Source organism: Humulus lupulus, chromosome 1 (genome assembly GCF_963169125.1).
Source record: "Humulus lupulus chromosome 1, drHumLupu1.1, whole genome shotgun sequence".
In the NCBI taxonomy this organism is placed as follows: domain Eukaryota; kingdom Viridiplantae; phylum Streptophyta; class Magnoliopsida; order Rosales; family Cannabaceae; genus Humulus; species Humulus lupulus.
The window spans coordinates 26591560-26611266 of NC_084793.1; the positions used below are offsets into that span (position 1 = coordinate 26591560).

The window sequence follows — 19707 nt, forward strand, 5'->3', positions numbered from 1 at the left end:
ACGAGTCCTCAGCCTCTGCTGAACGATAATTCAAATATTTTTCACTTAAAAAGCAATTATTTTTATTCAAGTTAAATGAAGATCTTTTCATTCTTAAACTCTATAAATAGGACCTAGTACCCAGCCATTTATTCATTCATCAAGCTAAGTTCAGAGGTTGCAAGTTGCTAGGTTATTTTTTAGAGTGTAAACACTTAGGTTGGGGGTTATAAGCTTAATCATTATAAGCTTACCAAACACTTGGGAAGTAAGGTTTATAGCTCATTTCGGTTTAAGGTTTAGATTGATCATAGAAGCATTCAAGGTATTCCAAACTCTAGTTCATTTGGTATTATTTTCTTTAAGATTTTATAGTTTTCTATTCAGCACCCTAACTTTATTCTTTATTCTTGGATAGGAAATCTAAGATCTTGAACATAAGGTTTTTGGTAAGTATATTCTTGATGGTATAGTTCGTCCATTCTTTTCATCTCATTCTCTTTAGTATACTCACCCTTCCATTTATGGTTCTTAGAAGTGTTCCAAAGTCCCAATTCTGTTCACATATCCCGATACTTTTGGTAAGGAAAATAGGATAGGATTCTATATGTTATGTTATGTGTTATCTTATAACATATGTGTTATGATTAACCTGTGATTTATGTGATGTTATGTATGTTTGTAGACTTGGGCATATGACCTGTAAAACTAACAAGCCCCAATAAATTTATGGGCATATGACTTGCTTAGCTAGCAAGCCCCACAAATCTAATGGGCATATGACTTGTTTGTTTATGGTACCCCAAGTAATAATGGCCATTATAATACATGTACCATATGTTTATGATATGTTTTATGTTGTATTATGAATTTTATGTATATGATTTATGTGTTAGATTTTCCTTGCTGGGCATTAGGCTCACTCCTTTATGTTTATATGTGCAGGAAAATAACTTTGGTGGCGGGAAAGGTTCCTGGTAGTTTGGGCATGTGTATTGAGGCGGAATGGAATCAAGGACCGAGAGTTCAATTCGAGGATGAAGTTTCTTTACTTATGGTTTTATATGTATTTTTCCGCACCTTATTATGTAATCAATTTATTTACAATTATGTTATGTTTTTCTTTTAAAACAATGGGATCGCATATCCTACTTTAAGTTTTATGTAATTTAACATTTGTTTTTACAAGTCTTTAATAAAGTAACGATTATTTCACTTGTAAGTTTTATTAAAGATTAGTGTCTATGTATAGTTGTCGTTAATGGTCCAAAGTCTAGAGTAGTTGGGTCATTACAGATGTCCTATCCAGGACATTGACTAAGTAGATAAGATCATATGTATTTTGTTAAATTTAGCTGGACCGATATTGATTATTGATAAGATAAGTAAGTATTGTTATTATCTAATATAATCATATCACAACGTTGACCATAAGTCAATTCAATCTTAATTCGAAGCGATTAATACTCTGCTAATTGTATTATTCAATTCTTTTGATGTGTTCGTTACCAGCATACCATACGGACTAGCTCATACTTACATATTGGAGATTTGGTAGTATAATTGAGTTGGAGTATTTATCATAGACATGAAATCTACAATTTCTGTTAAAGAAGTGAAACGATGATTTCCTTATAGCTTGGTTCAAGTGTTAAATGATAGAGTACTCATTTCTGTAATTAAGTTTACATAAATATCATTTACAAGGAACTTAGTGGGAGTTAAAGATAAAATACCAATGAGGGGTAAAATGATAATTTGCACCCATCTCATTAGTTGATTATCTATAGATGATTGAATGCCGGTTATGGTTATAACAATGGATAACGTATTTACATTTGGTGTAAAGTGTTATATGAATTCAAGAGTGCAATTTTGAGTCTATAGTGGAGTCACGAGGAATTAATAAGGTAGTGAGATTATTTGTTATAAATAAACTCATGGTAACTTATTGAAACTTGAGTTCATGGATCTATGGTCCCATGTCATCTCTTATCAAAATAAACCTAATAGTCTTGGATAATTAATTTAATTATTAATTATAACAAATATCATATTGATAGGTCAAAGGAAATAAATAATGTTAAATTATTTATTGATATTTTGTGAGAAAAGAAATAGAAGAATCGCAGTTTTTGAGGGATTTGTTAAAAGGATTTGGGGTAAACTAGGGATTGAGAGAATTGCTAGGCTTAATTCTGGTCTTACACTCGTTAAGTTCCGTGATGAGGCCACAAGAGATTTGGTTTTAGAAGCTGGGGTTATGCACTTTGATAGAAAACCAGTGATAGTGAAGCCTTGGTCAGCTGATTTGGATACTCTTAAGGCTGTGAAAACTGTCCCTGTTTGGATTAGATTGCAAGGACTGGGTTTGCAATATTGGGGTACGAAATGCTTAAGTGCTCTTGTGAGCACAATAGGAAACCCACTTCTGGTAGACAAAGTTACTAAGGAAAGGTCGATGATGCAATTTGCTAGAGTGTTAGTTGAAATTGAGATCGCTGAGGCTCTCCCTAAATCTATTCAGTTCCTTAATGAGAAAGGGCAATTAATGGAACAGCTGCTGGAGTTTGAGTGGCTCCCGACTCAGTGCAGTGGGTGCAAGGTGTTTGGTCATACAGTTAGTATGTGTAAAAGGAAGCCGACTGAGGTTTGGAGGCAGAAAGGCCATACTGGAATAGTTGAGACTAAACAAGGTAACACGGAACAACAGCCAGTTTCGGAAGAAAAGAATGTTACTAGTGGAGAAAAGGTTGCTGTCACGAAGGATTTAGATGATAAGGATTTAGATGCAGGTCAGGGGATATCTCAGTCTCAGGCTCAAGTTAGGAATGCAGATCACACTGATGTTGCTCCTGATAGAAATGTTAATGTGACAGACAAGCTGGAATGGAGTGCTCCTAAAAGAGGAGGTGGTCTTAAGAAGGTTAATAGGAAGATTCAGAGCAACCTGAGAAACTCTTATGGTGTTTTGCAGGATAAGGTAATGGAGGTCGCAAACTTGGGATTAGCTTCAACAAGTTTGTTTGATGGAGAGTCACAACTTGCTTAGCTGGAATGTTAGAGGCATTAATAAAAGGGAGAAATAGGTTTCTCTGAGTAAATTCTGTTTTGTGAATAAGATTGGTCTTGGAGCTTTTTTGGAGACCAAACTTTATGGTGATAAAATTAGGAAAATGATGAGTGCTTCTTTTAAAGGGTGGAACTACTACTCGGGTACTAATTTGGAGGGTCGTATTCTGGTTTTGTGGCTGCCTCAGGTGGTGACTATTGAGATCCTAATGGAGAGTGACCAATTTGTTCACATATATGTTAAAGGGATTAATTCAAGTAAAATATTCTGTGTTACTTTTGTTTATGGAAGGAACACCATAAAGGGTAGATTTCCTCTATGGAGTGATCTTGCTGGGTTAAGTTTCCCTGTTAAACCTTGGGTTGTGGCAGGGGATTTCAATGTTGTTTTTTAGGGTAATGATAGAGTGGGTAGTCGTATTATCACTGCTGTTGAGTTGGAGGATGCTCAAAATTAGAGGGCTTTGGGGTTAGTTGATGAGCTGCGTTCCATAGGGTCTCATTTTACTTGGACTAACAATCAAGAAAATGATAATAGAATCTACTCTAAACTGGATAGAGTGTTTAAAAACGAAGAATGGCTGGATTTGTTCCCTCAAGCTGAAGCTTTGTTTAATTGGGACCTTCTTTCTGATCATTGCTACTGCATCATCAAAATGGGAGCTGCTATTAACAGTGGTCTTAAGCCTTTTAGATTTTTTAATATGTGGACTGAGCATAGGAGTTTTAAAGACACTGTTTTACAGAGCTGGAATAAGCCTATTAAAGGAAGAGGGCTGGTGCGTATTGTCAGAAAATTGAGTAGACTTAAGGTTGTTCTAAGCAAGTTCAATAAACTCGTTGTGGGTGATGTGGCTATGCATTACAATCTGGCGAAGGAGAAGTTTCAAAATGCTCAAGGATTGCTTCAAAGAAATCCCCACTCGACTGAGTTGCAAAGGGAGGAAGCTCTGGATGGTGCGTGTCTTGCTTATCATTCTAAAGCTTATGACAGCTTTTTGAGACAAAAAAGCAAGATTGATTGGCTGCGATATGGGGATGATAACACGGCTTATTTTCATGCGTGTTTAAAGCAAAGGAGAGCCAATAATTGCATTACTTCAGGGGTTTTGGATTCAGGTGAATTAATTGAGAAATTTGAAGATGTTGTGACACATTTTGTTCACCATTTTCAGAAAATTATGGGCAGTAGTAGTAATGCTTCAGTTCCTGTTCAGTCCTCTTGTTTCAGGCTTGGTCATTGTTTATCCCTGGAGCAGCAAGTTAAGCTTGTTAGACCGTTCACAAAGAAGGAAGTGAAGGATGCCTTATTTAGCATAAGCTCTATAAAAAGTCCGGGGCCGGATGGGTTCGGTTCTCTTTTTTTTAAAGCTATGTGGGGCAGCTTAGAAGCTGAAATTTCAGAGGCTGCTTTCGAATTCTTTGAGAGTGGTGTTTTGCCAGAGGAAGTTAATAATGCTACCATTTGCTTGGTTCCTAAAGTTGAGACACCAACTAAGGCAATAGATTTTAGGCCTATAGCTTGTTGCAATGCTATATACAAGTGTATTTCAAAAATTCTCTCTGGGAGGTTGGCCACTGTTTTGCCTAGTTTAGTCCATCAAAACCAAGGAGCTTTTGTCAAAAATAGATTGTTGGCGCATAATATCCTTCTTCTTCAGGATATTATAAAGGGTTATAATAGGAAAAATGCTTCCCCTAGATGTGTGATGAAAATCGACTTGAGTAAAGCTTATGACATGCTTGATTGGGATTTTATGGAGACCATTCTTTCCAAGTATTGTTTTCCTAGCAAGTTTATTAAGTGGATTATGGCGTGTTTGAAGGATCCTTCCTATTTGATTCTTATGAACGGTAGAATCCAAGGGGAGTTTAGAGGCAAAAAAGGTCTTAGACAAGGGGACCCATTGTCTCCGTTGTTGTCTGTTTTAGCTATGGAGTACTGTACTAGGCTGTTAAGTCAAGCTTCTTTGGATAAGAGGTTCAGATTCCACCCGAAATGCAAATCTCTTAAGCTAGTCAATCTGTGTTTTGCTGATGATCTGGTCATTTTTTGTAAGGGAGTTTCTAATTCTGTTCAGATTTTGAGGGATAGTTTCACTGAATTCTGTATGGCTTCGGGTTTGTCTGCTAATTTACAGAAATCGCAGGTGTTTTTTGGGGGTTTGGATGATAGAGAGACTCAACAATTGCTAGGGAAGATTCAGTTCACTGAAGGGAAGTTTCCTCTCAAATACTTAGGGGTTCCTCTTCGAACAACTAAGCGGAGGGCTGGAGATTGTGCTATCATAATTACTAAGATTCAGCAAAAGCTTCATACTTGGGCCAGTCGTCATCTCTCATTTGCAGGGAGGGCTCAACTGGTTAATACAGTGCTTTTGAGCTTGAGATCGTTTTGGATGAGCATTTTTATGCTCCCTAAGAGTGTTACTAAGGAGACAGATCGTTTATGTAGAAATTTTCTTTGGGGAGTTAAGGAAGGCAATGTTAACCGTAGTAAATTACACTTCACTACTTGGAGTCAAGTTTGTCTTCCGAAGTGTATGGGTGGTCTTGGCTTTAAGGAGGGCAGTTCTTGGAACACTGTTCTCCTAGCTAAGTTTGTTTGGGCTGTTTCTAGTAAGCAAGACATTCTTTGGGTAAAATGGGTGGACTCAATCTATCTAAAGGGTCAAGATTTCTGGTCTTATTCTATTCCTCAAGATGTTAGTTGGTATTGGAGGAGACTAGTGAAATTGAGGTCAGTCTTCTCTGATATCAGCTTAGCTGCGGCTATGAAGGGTGACAAACTCTGTTTGAAGGTGATGTATTACAGTTTACTTAACAGGAAAAGAGTTGAATTCGCTGATGTGGTTTGGTGCTCTATGGCAGTCCCGAAGCATAGATTCATCCTGTGGCAAGCTTCTCTCGGCCATCTTCTTACTCGGGATAAGTTGCATCAGTGTAACTTGGAGCTGCCTTCTTTACTGTGTCCTGCTTGTGAATTGGAGCAGGAATCTCATGCCCACTTGTTTTTTGCTTGTCCCTTTTCTCAACAACTCAGGGCTCATTTGTTGGATTGGTTGGGTAGGGATATCTGGCCGATTACTTATGCTAATTGGTGTACCTGGATGTGTGGGAAGCTGAAAAGTCTGAAGCATCAGGTGTTGGCTGCTGCATTGGCAGCTGCTGTGTACATGGTTTGGAGAAATAGGAACCTCTGTGTGTTTGAGTTGAGATCTTTGGCTATTGGTCTTGTAATTCAGTTGATTAAGTCCAGTATTAGATCTAGACTAGCCAGGTTGCCTAAGCTGAAAGTTAGGACCTGTGAGGTGGCGTTCTTAGAGGCTATTACTCAGATGTAATTGTTTTTGTTTGGCTCTTTGAGCTTGGTTTGTAATCTTGCTGGTTTTTTTGCAATATATTCTTATTTTCCATCAAAAAAAAAAAGAAATAGAAGAAACATTGAGAATTTTATTGCAAAATTTCAAAAAGAAAGTATTATAGCCAATTGAGACTATTTTGTTAATATTGATAAATTGGTATTAATATTAATAAAATGAATTAAATAAATGTCAAAATTATAATTGCTTAATCTTGACAAGTATTTAATTAATTATAATTATTAAATAATTAAAATAAAATGGGAAACTAAAACCTATTTTATGTCCTAGCTAATTCATATATACTATTTTATAGAATGCACTAGGTTAATGAATTTGACAAGGTAAAAATTCGCTCCTAATATTCTATACCTAGTTGCCCTCCCTCTCTTAGTTTTTTTCTCTAGGAATTCTCTTCTCATGTGTTGAGACTTGCCCACACAAACACTAGGTTGTTTTAGAAAAAGACATGGAAGATTGTTGTCTTGTTTCAAAGCAGTTTGGATTCCTTGCAATACCTAGCTTTCAACAAGGACAAAAGGTTAGGAAATCCAAAGGGTGCAGTCTTATTCTGCCACGTATTCGTAAGTGCTCTAATCTCTACTATAACGCCCTACTAATTCAGGACTGTTACACTGTGTGTTTAAAATAGTGTTTAACTCGTTAAGCGAGTTATTTATACTTAAACGTGTAATTAAAGTTAACTAATAGTTTAGGTATTATAAATTTTGGTCAAAGAAGTAATACTTTTCATTAAAAGTTTAAGTTTATACACGGGATCTCAAAAAGAGTTTATAAGCTAATTACAGATACAAACAAAATACAAAAATGGCCGGCCCAAGTGGCAAAACAAGGTATAACCCTAGTTCCTCAAAAGTAATCTCGGCCGTGGAGATCGAGCAGGCTGTATATGTACACACCGACCCTAGAGCCCTCCAACTTATGGCTGATCCAACTTTTCTTTGCCCTTACCTGCACCACATAGCACCTGTGAGCCAAGACCCAGCAAAAAAATCTCATTTGAACAAAAACAGATAATCAATAGAATAAGAATCATAAAAGCGTGCTTTGCAATTATAATCAAACTTATATGATTCATATATGCTGGATTTATGCCAAACGAACGCATACCGCAATCCTAGAGTGGCCTCGCCATAACGACCTGCATTACACAAGCTTATTTTTTATTACGACTCATTAGCTGAACATTTTCAGTTAATTACAAACAGATGTGAACCACCAATACAACACAATCAGACATAGTCCAGATACGTTCTCATTTAAATAGATATACAAAGCATGGTTATATACTCAAAGCAGAAATATGCTCATAATTGAGTACCCAAAACAAGCATACAACTTCTAGAACATCTAACAACAATAACTCAATTCCCAATTCAAGTTTCGAACCACAATTCCACCACTCAGGTCAAAACCTCCAAATTATTCCTCAAACATAAAATTCAACACAAAACATACTTTCAATGGGAATTCAAGCAACAACATCAGTTCACAAGCCAATTCCTAAACCATCTAGGATCCTAAATTCAAAAATTTGAAACAAATTTTCCCAGCTTCCTCAAGAACACATGAAGTACAAGAAAGAGAAAACTCATACCCTTTTTGCTGTTATTTTCCTTTGGAATCCTAGGGTGATGATGACCTCTAATTGCTGCTAGTCTCATTCTTGAAGCTTAATTTCCCTTTAAAATCCTCAAAGAACTCGAATGTGCAGGACAACTTTGAAACTTGGTTGTGAGGGAAATTGAAGTAGAAACTAGAAGAGGGAGAGAAGAAGAGAACATGAATCAGGGATAAGGTTACTATCATATTTAGCCACTTAGTCTATTCTTAGGGTTACCCCTCCATTAAACTAATCCTTTAATACACCCCTAAGGGCAATTTGGTCATTTTACATAAATCCCCACTAAACATCAAATTTCATCATTACTTCCAAATTCAATCCATTATTCCACTAAACCCAAATATTCTCCCAATTAATTCCATTTACTAAAATCTCGATAATTTTCCAAATTACCAAAATACCCTTAGTCTCACCTTGAGCCAGGTATTAAACCCCGTTGTGACTTTTCGACAATTTGCTTAAAAGGATCAATTCGTGCCGAATATCTCGAATATATCCACATAATAATGTGGTCTCAAACCCATAGTATACAAAATTATAATTATACCTTCAATGGGTCAAAATTACGAAAATGCTCATGTTTAACAAAAACGGGTCTTTAAGCACATAAACATGCATAAACAGTCATATCATAATATAACTCATATAATCCACATAATCATACACATATAATTAATATCACATAATTCACAAAAAAAATCTCAATTATGCCCTCCTGACACACTAATCAGCATACTAATCCTTATTAGGAGATTTTGGAAGCTAAAACTATCCCCTCCTAATAAAAATTCATCCTCGAAATTTCCCTGAATAGCTCGGGATATAGTTCCCGCAGATCTGACTCTAGCTCCCAAGTCTCTTCCTCGACCTTATTGTTCCTCTATAGTACTTTAACTAGAGGAATAGTCTTGTTCCTCAAGACCTTGTCCTTTCTATCCAGAATATAGATTGGTTGCTCCTCATATGATAAATCTGTCTATAACTCCACATCCTCATAGTTCAACACATGAGTCATATCTGATACATACCTCTTAAGCATATACATGTGAAACACGTTATGTACTCCTGACAAAGCTAGAGTCATAGCCAGTCTATTGGCTACCTGCCCTGTAACGCCTTGCTAGTTAGGATCCATTACCAAGTGTGTTTAAAACCAGTGCTAGACTTGCTAAACAAGTCATTTGGACTAAACATGTGATTAAGCCACTAAAGGTTTAGGTATTAAAACTTTTGGTCAACTCATAAACATTTCCATTAAGTTAAAAACATGTTCTTTACATGGGATCCCAAAAACATCAGTTTAAAAGTCAATTACAATACTCAGGTTACACAATAAGCCGACCTAGGCGGCAAAAACTGGGTTTGACCTTAGTTCCCCTGAGCATCTCGGCCGTGGTGGTCGAGCGGACTGCATATGTACATACCACTGCTAATGCCCTCCGACTCATGGCTGGTTGAGCTTCTCTTTACCTTTACCTGCAACACAAAGCACCTGTGAGCCAGTAGACTCAGCAAGAAAACATATTCAACAGCTTACAGAATAAAACGATTATCAAATAGTAATAAATGAAACTGATGCATTCATTAAACCAAACTGGAGACCATAGAGTCACACAAGTGCATGTTGCACTTCCTTTCAAGTTGTTGGCATCCGAGCCAGTCAAGTGCATGTCGCACTCCCAGGGTGGCCCAGCCATGGTGGCCTGCACTCCACGTGCATTATGCCAATCTTAGCTTATAAACTAAGTTCTTTAAGCCCTTGACTTATAAGTCAAGCCACCACGTGCCTCCAACTTATAAGTTGAAGCCTTGGGACTCTCAACTTATGAGGTGAGTCTCCCAGAGTCGGACATATACTTAACTAATAAGTTGATCCCCACTTAGCACCCTAATAACCCTCTAGTTTATAAACCAAGCTTCACAGTCATAACAGACGGTCACATGTTTCATATAGCATACTTATCAACAATCACAATGCATTATGATACATTCACACAACAGTCATAAGCATAATCATAGTTATGCACATTACAATGTACCTAATCAGATATTCACAAACATAATTATAATCATGCTCATCACCTTGACAAGCTCTAATCATGCGTTCACATAACAGGTGCAGTTTTCTTACCTTCGGTCCAAATGCGAGTTACTAACGACGACCCTTTGAGTACGATCCCCGATTCGAGCCCTTAGCGCAAACCTAGTCACAACCATAATAAGGAAGTTCCATCAACAACAGATAAATAAAAGCTTCCATACCAAATCTTAGTCTTCGGGACATCAAATTCCACTTAACAAGGAAGTAGAATCGATCCTGAGTCCAAATGGTTAAGTTCCCAATCTGAAAATCCCGTCTAAACCAATTTTCCCCTTAAGGTCCGCGGCCCCTCACACCCAAGCCGCGGCCCGCCTCTAATTCCAGAGGCTCGGCCTCCCTGGAAACCAACGTGCGCCGCGGCGCCTCAGGGCCCGCCCCTGCCACCGAGCCCTGCTGGCTCAAAATTCCCTTCACAGGCCACGGCTCACCATAAAAGAGACGCGACCCAGCCCCACGAACCCAAAAATTTCTAGGTTTTTCTTCAACCGAACCCAACCTAAACTCATCTAATTTCATCCCACTCCTCCAATTTAATTCCCACAAGCTATATACTCATTCTCACCAATAAAACCCAACTAATTATCACGGTACAACTCATCAAAATCCCCAAACCCACCCTCCCATCTTTCAAGCATGCATAAACACCATAGTTCTAAATAAACCAGCTGAACTAACTTAATAACTTTCAGTTCAGAATCTTACCTCAGCTGAGATGAATCACTTAAGCTAAGCCTCTGTTTTCCCCAAGCCTAACACCTTGATTTCCCAAGCTTTACTCTTCAATTTTCCAAAAACAACTCAAGCATCCATGGAGCATAAAGAGAACGTGAGAGAGAGAAAGAGAGTGCTGCTGCTATTTTCCTTTTATTCCTTAGTCATCTCAAACATTCCCAACTTATCTTACATTACACTTAAAGAGAAAATGACCATTTTGCCCCTTGCCTTTAGCTTATACCTCAAATGTTCACAAGGGCAATTTTGTCCTTTGCCTTAAATCCCGCTATCCACAATTTGCATCCTATAATTCCCGCTACTTCCAATATTCTCACACGGTTACCAATAAATTCCCATTACCCACTAATTCCCGGTAATGTACTAAATTACTAAAATACCCCTAAGCTCACCCCGAGGCGGGTATTAAGACCTCGTTGTGACTTTTCCGCTAACTTGCTCATCGGGATCGCGTCTCGTTGAGTAACTCAAATATATCCACATAATAATGTGGTCTCAATCACACAAACACATATTTGCATTTATACCCTAAACGGGTAAAATTACTAATATACCCTTCTTATAAGAAACGGGCCCACATACACATATTTAATATCTCTAACATACAAGCATGATTATATTATAATATAATTCACATAATAACTCAATTATTGCCTCCCGGCCCCTTAATCCAGGCACTAAGCCATATTGGGAAATTTAGGATGTTACAACTATCCCCTCCTTGGGATACTGATCCCGCATAGTTGATTCCAACTCCTAAGTCACCTCCTCAACCTTGTTGTTCCTCCATAATACCTTCACTAAAGGTATAACTTTATTCCTTAAGACCTTGTCCTTCTTGTCTAATATCCGGACTGGCTGCTCCTCAAAGGACAAATCTGTCTGCAGCTCCAGATCATCATAACTCAGCACACGAGTCTCGTCAGAAACATATTTCCGTAGCATCGAAATATGAAACACGTTGTGCACAGCCGACAACGCCGGAGGTAATGCCAACCTATAGGCTACCTGACCGATTCTTTCTAGAATCTCAAATGGTCCTACGAATCTAGGGCTCAGCTTGCCTTTCTTGCCAAATCTTCTCACCCCTTTGAATGGTGAGACTCTAAGGAAGACATAGTCTCCCACCTGAAACTCCACATTCCTACGCTTTGGATTTGCATAACTTCTCTGTCTACTCTGCGATGCGAGCATCCGAGCTCTGATCTTTTCTATAGCTTCATTGGTCCTCTGAACTGCCTCAGGACCCAAGTATCTGCGCTCACCCAACTCATCCCAATGAATAGGTGATCTGCACTTCCTACCATACAACATCTCATAAAGAGCCACTCCTATGGTCGCCTGATAGCTGTTGTTGTAGGAAAACTCTATCAGGGGTAAATACTTACTCCAAGACCCCTCAAAATCTAGTACACATGCTCTCAGCATGTCCTCCAGTATCTAGATAGTCCTCTCAGACTGACCATCGGTCTGAGGATGATACGCTATACTGAACTTTAGTTGCGTGCCCATTACCTTCTGCAAACTTCCCCAGAACTTGGAAGTAAAAGTAGGATCTCGATCTGACACGATCGACCTCGGAGTTCCATGAAGACGTACTATCTCTTTAACATAGAGATCTGCATACTGATCAATGGTATAGGTTGTCCTCACTGGTAGAAAGTGAGCTGAATTAGTGTATCTGTCCACTATCACCCATACTGAATCATGCTGACCCACTGTCATAGGAAATCCCACCACATTAATACCATTGCGATGTCTTCCCACTTCCACTCTGGAATGTCTAAGGGTTGTAATAATCCTGCAGGTCTCTGATGTTCAGCTTTGATCTACTGACACGCCAGACACTTGGCTACATATTCAGTTACATCACCCTTCATCCCCGACCACCAATACAAAGTTCTTAAGTCCTAATACACCTTGGTGGTACCGGGATGCAAGGAATACGAGGTGGTATGAGATTCATCCATAATCTCTCGTCTAATATCAGCATCCATCGAAATACAAATCCGACCGTTGTATCTTAGCAGGCCCATATCAGATATAGAATAGTCCCTAGCTGCTCCAGCTAGAACATCCTCTCTAACCTTCACCAATTGTGGCTCTTATAACTGACTCTTCTTTATTCTGTCTAGGAGAGTAAACTATAGGGTAATGTTGGCTAACTGGCCCACTACTAACTCAATCCCTGCTCTGGTCATATCCTCTGCTAACTTCTTGGATATCTATCTCACACTATACAACTGCCCTGGACCTCTCTGACTTAGGGCATCAGCCACCACATTGGCTTTCCCTCGATGATAAAGAATATCACAATCATAGTCTTTCACTAGCTCCAACTAACACCTCTATCTCATATTCAAATCCTTCTGTGTAAAGAAGTACTTAAGGCTCCTGTGGTCTATATATATCTCACACTTTTCTCCATAAAGGTAATGCCTCCATACCTTCAATGCAAAGACCACTGCTACCAACTCCAAATCATGAGTTGGATACCTCTGCTCATAATCCTTTAGTTGTCGTGATGCATAGGCAATCACCTTCTCTGTCTACATAAGGACACAACCTAGCCCCTGCCTCGAGGCATCACAGTAAACCATAAACTTCCCCTGATCAGTCGGAAGACTCAAGACTGGAGCGGTAATCAAACGCTGCTTCAACTCCTGGAAGCTACTATCACATTTATCTGACCATGTAAACTTCTGGTTCTTACGTGTTAATTCTATCAATGGGGATGATATTCTGGAGAATCCTTCCACAAATTTCCTGTAATAGCCTGCCAACCCAAGGAAGCTTCTAATCTCTGAGGCAATCCTTGGCCTTGGCCAGTTCTTAACAGCTTCAATCTTAGATGGGTCTACCCTGATCCCATCTCTACTAACGATATGACCCAAGAATGTCACCTGCGGTAACCAAAATTCACACTTCTTAATGGCCTCACTGGTCCTCTACACCGCTTCAGGACCTAAGTATTTCCTCTCACCCATTTCATCCCAATGAATGGGTGATCTACATTTCCTACCATACAACATCTCATACAGAGCCATTCCAATCGTTGACTGATAATTGTTGTTGTAGGAAAAATCAATCAATGGGAGATACTTAAACCAGGACCCCCCGAAATCTAATACACATGCCCTAAGAATGTCCTCTAGTATCTGAATTATCCTCTTATATTTTCCATCTGTTTGTGGATGATATGTTGTGCTAAACTTCAACTGAGTACCCATAGCCTTCTCCAGGCTTCCCCAAAACTTGGAAGTAAAAGTGGGGTCTCAATCCGATACTATAGACTTCGAAGGCCCATGGAGATGTACAATCTCCCTGACATACAACTTAGCATACTGATCTACTATATAATTTGTCCTCACAGGCAGAAAATGGGCTGACTTGGTGTATTTGTCTACAGTCACCCATACTGAGTCATGTTGCCCCATCGTTCTAGGCAAGCCTACCACAAAATCCACAATGATGTCTTCTCACTTCCATTCAGGAATACTTAAAGGCTATAACAACCCAATTGGCCTCTAGTGTTCAGCCTTCACTTGCTGACAGGTTAGGCACTTTGCCACAGACTCCACTACATCTCTCTTCATTCCTGGCCACCAATACAGAGATTTCAGATCCTGATACATCTTTGTCGTGCCTGGGTGCAATTAATAAGGAGTGGTATGAGACCCATTCAAAATCTCTCGTCTAATACCAGCATCCATCAGAACATAAATTCGATCCTTGTGTCTCAACATACCTGTCTCAGCAATGGTAAAGTCCTTTGCCACTCTATCTAGACGTCCTCCCAACTCTTTTCTAACTGAGGATCATTCCTTTAAGCTTCTCTTACTCTCTCAAGAAGCGTAGATTGAAGCGTTGCCACACCTTTAGTGCGAATACCGCTACTGCCAACTCTAGATCATGAGTAGGGTACCGATGTTCATATTATTTCAACTGTCTTAAGGCATAGGCAATTACATCACCAACTTGCATAAAAACATAGCCTAACCCCTGCCTAGATGCATCGCAGTAAACCACAAATTTTCCTTGATATGAAGGAATATTCAACACCGGAGCAGTGATCAGTCACTGTTTCAACTCTTGAAAATTGTTCTCATATCTATTAGACCAAACGAACTTAAAGTTCTTACGTGTCAACTCTGTTAGTGGCGTTGCAATCCTTGAGAACCCTTCAACAAAACGCCAATAATATCCTGCTAAACCCAGGAAATTCCTAATCTCTGTGGCACTCCTAGGCCTTGGCCAATCTTTCACCGCCTCGATCTTGGCTGGATCCTCCATGATTCCATCCTTATTGACAATGTAACCAAGGAATGTCACCTGAGGTAACCAAAACTCACACTTCTTAAACTTAGCATACAAATTGTGCTCCCTCAACCTCTATAGTACTAACATGAGGTGTTGCTCGTGCTCTGCCTCTGTCTAAGAGTAAACCAGTATATCATCGATGAAAACAATCACAAATTTGTCCAAATAGTCCTTAAACACTCTATTCATCAGGTCTATGAATGTTGCTAGGGGATTGGTCAATCCACATGACATAACCAAGAATTCATAATGCCTATACCTCGTGTGAAAAGTTATCTTCAGAATATCCTTCTCTTTGATCCTCAGCCGATGATAACTAGATCGAAGATCAATCTTTGAAAATACTGTCTTACCCTGAAACTGGTCAAACAAGTTATCAATCCTCGGCAGTGGATACTTGTTCTTAATAGTCAGCTTGTTCAACTCCACGTAGTCAATGCACATTCTCAACATCCCATATTATTCTTAACAAACAATACAAGCGCACCCCACAGTGAAAAGTTGGGTCTAATGAATCCCAAATCAAGTAACGCCTGTAATTGTACCTTCAATTCCTTCAATTCTGCCGGAGCCATTCTATATGGTGCTTTAGATACTGGTTCTGTCTCTGGCACCAACTCAATGGCAAACTTGATCTCTTGATGCAGTGAAAACCCTGGAAAATCCTCTGAAAACACATCTAGGAACTCACAAACCTATATGGTCTCTACCGGCCTCGATTGACACATCCCTGGTGGTATCCACTACACTCACTGGGAATCCTATGCAACCTCCTTGCAGTAGGTCTCTAGCCTTCAGTGCCGAGATCATAGGAATGCAAGGTCCGTTCACAATACCCACAAACACAAACAGGTCCTCTCCCTCAGGCTCAAAAGTCACCATCCTTCTTTTACAATCAATAGTCTCCCCATACTTGGCCAACTAATCCATACACAAAATCATATGGAAGTCCTCCATAGCTAACTTAACCAAGTCCACTGACAACTCCCTACTATCAATCTCTACTAGTAGAGATATAATCCACCTCCTAGAAACTACCAAGTCCCCATTAGGCGACAATGTCCCAAACCCCACAACATATAAATCACAAGGTCTACAAAGTCTATCAATCACTCTACTATATACAAAGGAATGTGTAGCACCAGAATAAATCAATACGATGTAAGTAGAGCCAACGCTAGAAATCTGATATGTCACTACCGATGGAGTAGCCTCGGCCTCTGATTGTGTCAATGGAAATACTCAGGCTGGAGTCAGATTGTCGCCCTTCTTCTGCTCATCTTTCTTCGGCTGCGGGTAGTCTTTCTTGAGATGCCCCACTACCCAGCACAAGAAGCAGACCTTAGCGTGACATTCTCCCAAATGGCACCTCCTTCACCTGGAAAACTCTGGATAGCTTCTCCAGATCTCATTGCCGCCATGGCGGCCACCCTAAGTACCCCGAGCCCTCCTGTCTGGACCTGAAACTGTAGAAGTGTTTGGGGTCTTCCTCTTCTAGTCACTAGGTCCTCCACCCCTACCAAATCCTAAAAATGGTGGTACCACCCTTCTAGCATCGCGCCTCACGGCGCTCTAGCGCCAAATCTTATCCTCTGCGCCCTCAGCAGTAAGGGTCTTCTCAACTACCTGAGCATATGTGGTGACTCCAGGCACTGAAGTAATCCTGACATCCTGTGCTATCATTTGGTTCAATCCCCGAATAAACCTCTCTCTCCTGCAACATTGGTTGCACCAAGTATAATGCAAACTTGGCCATCCTGTTGAACTTCAAGGCATACTCAGTCACAATTATGTTGCCCTAAACCAACCTGGTGAACTCATCTGCCTTCGCAGTACGAACTGTGTCATTGTAGTATTTTTCATTGAATAAATCCTTGAACTTGTCCCAACTCAGTACCGCGATATTCCGGGTCTGAGATCCAACCTCCCACCAAATGTGGGCATCATCACGTAACATGTTTGTGGCATAGGACACTATGTCATTACCTGCCACCCTCATGAAGTCAAGGATGGAGGAAGTCATGCTCATCCACTGCTTAGCTCTCAACAGATCTGTCTCTCCTTTAAAGGTAGGAGGGTGTTGCTTCCTGAACCTCTCATAAAGTGGCTCCCACCTATTCTCAATTTCTGGCTATCCCAGAACTGGTACCATAGCAGCTGGTGCAGCATTCCCTAGCGGAGCCTTTTGTCTCAATAGTCAAATCTCATCTTCCTGTATGTGTAACCTTGCTTGTATTTCAGTAAACATTTGCTGCCAGCTCTAAGGGGCTGGCAGAGGGTTCTGACCCTGATTATCATCTCTAGCCTCAATCTCAGCGCTGGCTAGTCAATTTGATCGCCTTGAAGGCATAACTCTCCAAGTATATCTACAATCAATGACTCAGCTCATCAAGCAATGATAACAGTATTAGGGTACCACCCCATGGTCCAAAACCGAACAAATAAGCACACACACGCAATAACAATGCTAATAAGCATGTATTTTCACATTCACATAGCAGTCAAGGGCCAAACCCTATCAATATAACTCATGCTTCATACTCTAGGATGAAGATAAGGCATATATACCCCAATTAATTAATTAAGCAGATATTCCATTCATTATATACCGAATAGTGAGTCGAGCTTATCTTAAGCTACGAACGTACATATTCATCCATTCTTTGGGAACCTTTAAAACTTGGCAGCTTTGATACCAAGTTGTAATGCCCTACTAATCCAAGACTGTTACACTTTGGGTTTAAAATAGTTCTTAACTCATTAAGCGAGTCATTTGGACTTAAATGTGTAATTAAAGTTAACTAATGGTTTAGGTATTAAAAATTTTTGTCAAAGAAGTAGTACTTTTCATTAAAAGTTTGAGTTTATACACGGGATCCCGAAAAGAGTTTATAAGCTAATAACAAATACAAACAAAATACAAAAGTGGTCGGCCTAAGCAGCAAAAGATGGTATAACCCTAGGACCTCAAAAGTATTCCCGGCCGTGGCAATCGAGCAGGTTGCATATGTACACACCGCCTCTAGAGCTCTCCAACTCATGCTTGGTCCAGCTTTTCTTTGCCTTTACCTGTACCACATAGCACCCGTGAGCCAAGGCCCAGGAAAAAAACCCCATTTGAGCTAATCAACAAAATAAGAATCATAAAACGCATGCTTCACAATTATAATCAAACTTAACCAAGCATATAATTCATTTATGCGGCCTCTATGCTGAAGGAGTGCATACCTCACTACTATAATGGCCCCGCCATAACGGCCTACATTACACATGCATATTACCGATTATGGCTCATTAGCCGAACATTTCCAATCAATTACAAACAGATATGAACCACCAATATAACACAATCAGACATAGTCCAAAGATGTTCACATTTAAACAGATATACAAAGCGTGGTTAAAACCATGTTTGATAACTAGGGCCAATGCCCTAATCTTGGTGCAAGTACCGATTTTCTTACCTTGAGTCATGTGTACATAGTGGTATGACCCTGAGCACGATCCCATTTTCCAAGCCTTGTGGTAAACCTAGTCACAACATAAAGATTACCCTCATTAAGAGCTAATCCTGTATACATACTCCAGGATTATTCCCTAGCCCTCGAGACCTCTAATTCCACCAATCCGGGTGATGGAACAATCCCCCGAGGCCCCAAGATTTTCCCAAAACCTTAAAAAACCATATTCTGAAACGGTGATAGCGTAGGTGCACCACCCCCTAGCGCAGGGGCGCCAGAAGCACAAAGATGCCCAAAAATTCCCTTGCTTCAGCGTAGGGGCGCCAACCTCTGGCGAATGGGTGCCACAACGCGAACCTAGAGTTTTGGGTTTCTTTTTCTTCGTTTTCTCTGTCCCAAACTTGGAAAATCCTACCCAAAGCTGCAATATGCTCAAAATTGAGTACCCAAAGCAAGCATACAACCTCTAGGACATCTAACAACAATAACCCAATGCCCAGTTCAAGTTTTAAACCACAATTCCAACACTTAGTTCAAAACCTCCAAATTCTTCCTCAAACCCTAAATTCAACACAAAACATACTTTCAATGGGAATTCAAGCAACAACATCAGCTCACAAGCAAATTTTTACCATCAACACATATATCTAAACCACCTAGGATCCTAAATTCGAAAATTTCCCAACTTCCTCAAGAACACATGAAGTACAATAAAGAGAAAACTCATACCCTTTGGATTCCTATGGTGATGATGACCTCTAGCAGCTGCAAGTCTCATTCTTGAAGCTTAATTTCCCTTTAAAATCCTCAAAGAACTCTAATGTGTTGTACAAAACTTTAAATCTTGGCTGTGAGGGAAATTGAAGAAGAAACTAGAAGGAGGGAATGTGAATGAGGGATAAGGTTGCTGTCATACTTAGCCACTTAGTCTATTCTTAGGGTCAAAAGACCCTTTTACTCCTCCATTAAACTAATCCTTTAACACACCCCAAGGGCAATTTGGTCATTTTTCCTAAATCCCCACTAAACCTCAAA

At 39.7% G+C, this 19707-nt stretch overlaps 1 protein-coding gene across 1 annotated transcript; it reads left to right on the forward strand.

Annotated features, from left to right (window-relative positions):
* Window positions 1–2242: 2242 nt before the first annotated feature.
* Window positions 2243–6395, forward strand: LOC133803465 (uncharacterized). The gene is made up of 3 exons (XM_062241555.1): window positions 2243–2962; window positions 3102–3413; window positions 3510–6395. Exons 1-3 carry the CDS (start codon window positions 2243–2245, stop codon window positions 6393–6395), a joined length of 3918 nt encoding a protein of 1305 aa, XP_062097539.1.
* The last annotated feature ends 13312 nt before the right edge of the window (window positions 6396–19707 follow it).

What these genes read in the sequence shown, in the direction of transcription:
- LOC133803465 (XM_062241555.1), top strand. Translation starts at nt 2,243, where the DNA reads ATGCACTTTGATAGAAAACCAGTGATAGTGAAGCCTTGGTCAGCTGAT. An exon ending in ATGGTGTTTTGCAGGATAAG is followed by an intron (nt 2,963 to 3,101) that starts GTAATGGAGGTC and finishes TTTGTGAATAAG; the next exon opens with ATTGGTCTTGGAGCTTTTTT. An exon ending in GTTTCCCTGTTAAACCTTGG is followed by an intron (nt 3,414 to 3,509) that starts GTTGTGGCAGGG and finishes GCTCAAAATTAG; the next exon opens with AGGGCTTTGGGGTTAGTTGA.